At 39.1% G+C, this 7,419-nt stretch overlaps 1 protein-coding gene and 1 long non-coding RNA gene across 4 annotated transcripts in view; both read left to right on the plus strand.

Moving 5' to 3' along the window:
- Positions 1-701: 701 nt before the first annotated feature.
- On the plus strand, positions 702-5,087 carry LOC144244032 (uncharacterized). Of its 3 annotated transcripts, XR_013338822.1 has the most exons (4): positions 702-762; positions 4,247-4,419; positions 4,517-4,670; positions 4,772-5,087. It is a non-coding gene; the product is annotated as an uncharacterized LOC144244032 (long non-coding RNA). The 3 variants fall into 3 exon arrangements; XR_013338820.1 differs by having other exon boundaries at positions 4,517-5,087; XR_013338821.1 differs by having other exon boundaries at positions 723-762; positions 4,251-4,419; positions 4,517-5,087.
- Positions 5,088-6,880: 1,793 nt separating this feature from the next.
- KRT27 (keratin 27) overlaps positions 6,881-7,419 on the plus strand; it is a 4,956-nt gene continuing 4,417 nt past the window's right edge. The window contains exon 1 of the mRNA XM_077779223.1: positions 6,881-7,294. Coding sequence (XP_077635349.1) covers positions 6,881-7,294 — 414 coding nt within the window. The remainder of the gene's footprint in view (positions 7,295-7,419) is intronic.

Raw genomic sequence — 7,419 nt, forward strand, 5'->3', positions numbered from 1 at the left:
AATTTTATCTGCCATTTCCTTTTTTAAAATTTGTTTTTAACATTTATTCATTTTCTGAGACACAGTACAAGTTGGGGGGGGGGCAGGACAGAGAGAGAGGGAGACACCAAATCCAAAGCAGAGATCTGCCATTTCCTTCTTGCCTTTGTTTCCCACATCACTATGGAGGGGAGGGTGGTGTTGGGGCTCCAGGAAACTGAGTCTACAGTTTCTGGAGATTAGGCTATTGATAAGATTGCCTTTTTCTTGTAATTGACTAATATATTTGTAAACTTGTGGAGATTCTATCAATTTGCTTTCTGTCCTTTCCTTTGTCCTTGGGCAGCCAGGAGTGCCTGAGGAATGTCACACATATCCCAACTTGGGGGCAGGGGCAGTCAGGAGGGGGGTAATGCTAGCTGTGCTTGGCCCTCAGCTTGCCTTATGGTCCCTTATCAATAATCACATGTTCTTCTCCAATCCTTGCAGATTGCTTTTTGCTGTGGTGAGATTCTATACTGAGGGCACTTACAAGGAATCAGTTGCCATCTGAAGGAGATGTCAGATATTATGCTTGGGAGGTTGTTAAAGCACAAATCACAAACTGATATCCACCTCCTTTTTGTCAAAAACAGCATGTGGGGGGGGGGGGGCAGACAGAGAATCCCAAGCAGGCTCTGTGCTGTCATCACAAAGCCCAATGCAGGGCTCTAACTCACAAACCATGAGACCATGACCTGAGCCAAAATCAAGAGACAGCACTTAACCGACTGAACCACCCAGGTACCCCTGATATTTCTTCTTTTAGCAAACACCCAAGATTTCTGAAGGGCTCCTTACAAGAGAAGTGAATTATCATTTGTTATTGGATGATACAAATGTGTTGTTTTTGCTATTTTTAATCTTTTTGTCATCATACAGAATTTTATATTGTCATATAGATATATTATATACCTGTAGATAGATGGATGGATGGATGGATGGATGGATGGATGGATAGATAGATAGATAGATAGATAGATAGATAGATAGAAAGGCATATACCTATATATATCATAGATTCTGAGTATTACATCTGCTGATTTCAGCTCAGGTCATGATCTCACCATTCACGAGATCGAGCCCTGAATCAATCTCTGCACTGGCAGCACAGAGCCTGCTTGGGATTCTCTCTCTCTCAAAATAAATAAATAAACATTAAAAAAATAATAAAAGTGTACATGGGTCTCTGGTTTTGTGATATAATTGTTCTGTGTGATCTCTATGTGAGGATTCAAAAATTCTGCCATTACTGCCATGAGTTCCCAGAATCCACACCTTATTCTTGAAAGACATTTCTGTTTGATGCTGAGTTTTAATGTGAGAATTATCTTTAATATTTTGTAGAGATCACTCCAGTGTCTTTCAGTTTCTGTTGTTGCTAATGGAAGCTGCTGACAGTTTAATTATGGTTCCATTGTAGATGATCTCTATTTTCTCTGGCTGTTTTACGGTCTTTTCCTTGTCTTTGGTGTTCTTCAGCATCATCACCATGTGACTAGAAGTAGATTCTTAAATTCATTTTGCCTTTTAAATTGGAGAACTATTTCTAGTCTATTCTAGAAAATTCTTACCCTCTACCTTATTCTGTTAGTGTTGTCTTTAGGGTGATTCCAATGAAAAGTGTGCCAGAATTTCTCTCCAATCTCTCTCTCTACCACCCCCCTCTCTTTTGCTCTTCCTCTGTCTCATTCTCTTTCATTTAGAATACCCTATCATTTTCCCTACAATTTACTTACTTTCTTCTTAGTTATGTCTTATCTGTTGCTTAATGCTCAGTTAAAATTTTCAGTTTTAGTTATTATATTTCCCATTTCTTATTTAAGTATAAATAACACACAGTGCTCTATTAGTTTCAGGTGTACAGTGATCCAACAATTCTATACATTGCTCAGTGTCCATCATGATCCGTGTCCTCCTCATACTCTTTATCTATTTATTTTCCATTCTCATCTCTTTTTAAAATTTACTTAGTCATTTTTGATAGTCACTCATTCATTTGTAACACTGGCAGTTCTCTCTTTCACTTCCCTAAACACAAAAACCACACCTTTTTTGCATACGCTTTCTTGTAATCTTATTATCCTTGGTCTTTGACGTCCTATTCTATAGACTGTAGTTAGTGTTGGCTCTTAGTCATATGTGTTTGTTTCCTCACATGTTTGTTTTATCTCATTATGAGTGTAGATATGGTTGGAATTTAACTTTGGGAGTCCTGCAGGACCAGGACAGAGATGATTTCCCCTGGGTACTATGGAGAAGTACCAACCTGAAAACATCTTAAATGAATTTCTTGGATTGGGGTTCCCAGAGTAAGTGGGCATGAATTCAAATTGTAAGACTGTTTCAGAGTAAGGCCATGATTATAAGTCATCATCAAATATCAATGACATTAACATTATTGAATTTTTACTCAGTACCATCAGTGACAGAATGATTTACTAGTTTCTCCATTTGGCCAGCATGGAGACTTTTGTAACTTCATCTTTTCTACCGAAGACATAGGCTTTGGAGATATACAGCTTTAAGTGGTGGTCTCAAGTTCAACTATGACACTTGGTCAGTTCCAAATCTTACTCCTCAATGGAATTCTTAAGCAGAAAATCTGTTTCTGCTCTGAGTATATTTCTAGGATGACTCGAGCTTTTGTTTGCTCACCACTCATATTTTAGCTATATACATTTTCTTTTTCTTTAATGACTTCCTTTATTTTCTTTTCAGCTTAGATATGAATTTAAAAGACATTTTACAATAATTTATTCAGCATCAGGATATTTCATCTAGTCTTATTTAACTGCTAGACATGGAGATACCATGGTGTCTATTTTTAAGTTTATTTATTTATCTTGAGAGAGATAGAGAGAGCATGAGCCAGGGAGAGGGGCAGAAAGAGAGAGACAGGGAATCTCAAGGAGGCTCTGTACTGTCAGCACAGACCCCAATGCGGGGCTGGATCTCACGAACCATGGGATCGTGACATGAACCAACATGAAGAATTGGACACTTAATAGACTAAGCCACCCAGATGCTCTGGATACCATTTTCAAGTAGAATTTTGAAACCATTCTTCTTTGGAATCATGACTTCCAGGGCTGTTGAAAATTCCAGAGCCATTCTGATTTCCCCCATCACTGGATGTGTTGTCTTTTCCTCTCATATTTTAAGTGTTCTCTTTTTCTCCATGGTTCTCAGAAATAAACTGAGCATGTGCTCTGCTGTGGTTCTTTTTCATTTATTACTCATAGTTCTTGGTGGCCTCCTTCAACTTAGCAGCTAGGTTCTTTAGATCTGAGTAGTATTATGAAATAGGTTTATAATATGATTTTTTCATCATTTCTTCTTTCTCTCTTTCTGAAAGAGTTACTTAAGGTTGTTCTTGTTGGACTAAACCTCTAATTTTCTAATCTTTTCTTTTATACATCTTTTTGTCTTTTAGGGAGATTTTTTCTTAACCTTATTTTCCAACCCATCCATTGAAGTTATTTTGGAAATTATTTTGGAAGTTATTTTTTTTAATCCTGAAAGCCCTTTTCTTATACTATTCAATTTTAATGGTACTGTATTCATGCTTCAAATATGTAGTATTTTTGTTACTTCTAAGGACATTAATGATAGGTATTTTGTCTTTTAAGTTTTCTTTCAGCTTCCTTTACTATCTGTTTCCCAAGTGCCATTTTTTTCTTCTTTCTTTGAGTCTTTGTCTTTCACATTGACGTGTTTTCCAGTGTATGGTGATTTCTGAAATTCTGCTCATCTTTAAGAGTAAAGCCCTAAATATTTGGAGGCTGTGTGTGTGTGTGTGTGTGTGTGTGTGAGAGAGAGAGAGAGAGAGATTCCAGGATGGTTGTGCAGTAAGCATTCTGTGGTGGGAAACACTCAAGCACCTGCAGGTCTTTTCTCTAGAACTCTTCAGCTACCCCAGAGAAAAACCTGACAACTAGAAATGGTTACCTAATTTGCAGGGCCTAATCCAAAATGAAAATGTCAGGTCCCGTGTTCAAAAGTCAGGAAAAAATTCAGTTAGAGGTACTAACACATGAATATTTTTCTTTAAAAACATTTCATGCCTTATATAATAGAGGTTTAGTAATACAGATATAACATAATCTTACAGATTGCAAAGAAATAACATTTATGATGTCATAATTTTATGTAATATAATAGGCTATACTGCTTTATTAATATGCTCTTTTTTAAATTTGTTTTCACATTTATTCATTTTTGAGAGATAGAGGAGACAGAGCACAAGTGGGAGAGGGACAGAGAGAGAAGGAGACACAGAATCCAAAGCAGGCTCCAGGCTACAAGCTGTCAGCACAGAGCCCGACATGGGGATCAGACTCCCAACTGTGAGATCATACCTGAGCCGAAGTCGGACACTCATCTGACTGAGCCACCCAGGTGCCCCTATTAATATGATTTCTTACTCAACCAGCAGATTTTCTGGCTTGTTTTTCGGCTTAGTCACTTACTAGGTCATGAAAATTTATATTTTTAGCAACTTCATGTTCAATCTCTATAATTGAAAGTGATATCCATTGTTCTTGGCAAATGCAAGATCTCAAATAATCTCAAATGGAGAGAACAATATGAGCAAAGACCAAAAGGAGGGAAGGGAGAAGAGCAGTAAAATAAAAGAATAAACATGTCAGGTGAGTACAACCTACCTCAAGAAGAAACTTACATGTCAGGCAAAGGAGTTTCATCTAGTTTTATAGGCCATGGATTTTAAACCATGTTTTTAAACTCACAGAAACACAAGTTGTGGCTCCTTCTTAGAAATGGCGGCTCAGCGAGAATGAATTTTGCATTGGTCACACAGACAGAAAGTTGCAGAACTGGGATATGGATGCTGATATATCTGAATATATCTGAAAGAACCCACATTCTTTCAATTACATGAATGGTGGTGTGTTTTAGAATAGTACCTTGACTTATTATCTGCCTAGTGATCAGGATGGAAAGGAAAGACTTGAACCAAAAATTCAATAATTGAGCTAAAAAAAAGAGAGTAAAAAGAAAATAGAAGAGAAAAATGCTTCAAGAGACACTGCAGAAGTCGGTTCAGTTGGACTATTAATTTGTTGGATGTGAGCTGTTGGAAGATGACAGAAATTAAAGATTTCTTAGCAATCTTGAGCATGAGTCACAGTAATTCCACCAGTAAGTAATGAAAAAAGATACAAAAGATCAAAGTCTGATGACAAATTTGAGATAACAAAGTGTGAGTGTTGGACTAGAAGTTGTGACAGAGCCTTTCAGTAGAAATGTCTGGTGGACATAGTGAGGCATGGGTCTAGAATGCGGCAGAGGCCAGTGCTAAAGATGTTTGGTTTTTTTTTGTTTTTTTCTTTTTTTTTACAAATAGTTTATTGTCAAGTTGGTTTCCATATAACATCCAGTGCTCATCCCCNAAGATGCTTGTTTAGAAGCCATTCACCTAGACCCAAAGCAACAAGAAGTGATAACAGCACCAAAGGAGAATGGGTAGGAAACAAGAACACCAAGCACAAAACTGTAAGGAATGACAAAATTTAGAGCACAGATGCACTGAATGGAAGAAAGAACAGGAGCAAACAGAAATATTCTAATAGAAGTCTTCCCAGAAGGCAATTGTTCAGAGCTCAGTAAGCCTGGGGTGGTCAGTATCAAATGTGTCCAAGATAGTGGAGGAGAACAAACACAAGAAATACTGACTGGATTAGAGATTTAGCAATCTCTTAGAGTTAATTTCAGTGAAATGCTGGGGCCAAAATTCAGGAGTGAGTAGGAAGAGAAGGGTGGAGGAAGTAAATGCAGAAAATTTTTCTAGAAATAATGAGAGGAAGATGGGTGCCTGGGTGGCTCAGTCAGTTAAGTGCCTGACCTTGGTTCTGGTCATGATCTCACGATTCATGGGTTCGAGCCCATGTTGGGCTCTATGCTGACAGCTCAGAGCCTAGAGTCTGCTTCAGATCCAGTGTCTCCTTCTCTATCTGCCCCTCTCCTGCTTGCACTCTGTCTGTCTCTCTCTCTCTCTCTCTCAAAAATAAATAACATTAAAAAAAAGAAATAGTGAAAGGAAGAAATGTAAAAGTACAAGAAATCTAGAAACAGAAAGCAGCATACAGGCCATAGTTTTAGACCCTTCATCTTAAAGATAAGAAAACTAGGCCCAGAGACGTTAACTAATACCTTTATTTAACCTGGATGGCAACAGAGCTTAAACAGAAAACCAGTAAAAATGAAATGGTAACTCAGGAGGGATAAAGATCGAGGAAGACTTTCTGTCACCAAATAAGAGTCCATTTAATTCCCCAATTTTCATTTAAGACCTGGCCTACTTCCTCCAGTGCCATGAGCCCATGATCTTGAAATTATTTTCCATATACCTGGAAAAAAGATCATATTATCCACTGAAAATCATGACTGTGATGCCTCACATGCTGGAAAAAAAATGTAATGTTGTTAGTTTGAGGAGGGGAAAGAGAAATCTGTCTATCACACTTTTTTATTCTTATAGGAGTTGTATAGTCCTAAAGCCTGGAGGAAGGAAGGATTGCTCATACTAAATTTGAAATGCATGACTATAATAATCCTGATAATACTCCTCCCTGTCCCATTTTGGAGATAACAAATAACCTCAAGGCAACTATCCACCTACAGAAAAGGACACAGTAGGGTAAAGGCATTCATTAAAAAAAAAAAAATCACCCAATTATGAATAATTCACGATGAGCTGGCAAACACCGTTTTGCTATGGGTAGCAAAGTTCATCAAGAAACACCCTGGTTATGTGTATATAAAGACAAGCTCGACTGTTTGAGCAGAACGTTTGCCCACGAAGCTTCACTCCAGGAACAAGCTCTCCAGTCTGGACATCATGTCTGTGCGCTTTTCTTCCGCATCCAGACGGCTTGGCTCTAGCGGGGGAGCGGGCTTTGGGGCTGGAAATGCATGTGGCGTGCCAGGTATCGGAAGTGGCTTCTCTTGCGCTTTTGGGGGCAGCTCACCTGCAGGCGGCTATGGCGGGGGGCTCGGAGGGGGCAATGCTTCTTGCGCTGCCTTCTCGGGGAATGAACATGGCCTCCTGTCGGGCAACGAGAAGGTGACCATGCAGAACCTCAACGACCGGCTGGCCTCCTACCTGGAGAATGTGCGCGCCCTGGAGGAGGCCAACGCCGACCTGGAGCAGAAGATCAAGGGCTGGTATGAGAAATTTGGGCCTGGTTCCTGCCGGGGTCTTGATCATGATTACAGCAGATACTTCCCAATAATTGATGACCTCAGGAACCAGGTAAGAAACACAATGTCGTGAGGGTTAATACCCCAGAGAGTAGTTAGCCACACAAGAACCCACAAATGTGTACGATGTTACACACAGCCAGGCTTTGCTCTCAGCTTCTAATTTTCAGTAGTTCA

The sequence above is a fragment of the Crocuta crocuta genome, unplaced genomic scaffold (assembly GCF_008692635.1).
Source record: "Crocuta crocuta isolate KB4526 unplaced genomic scaffold, BGI_CrCroc_1.0 scaffold68, whole genome shotgun sequence".
Lineage (NCBI taxonomy): Eukaryota > Metazoa > Chordata > Mammalia > Carnivora > Hyaenidae > Crocuta > Crocuta crocuta.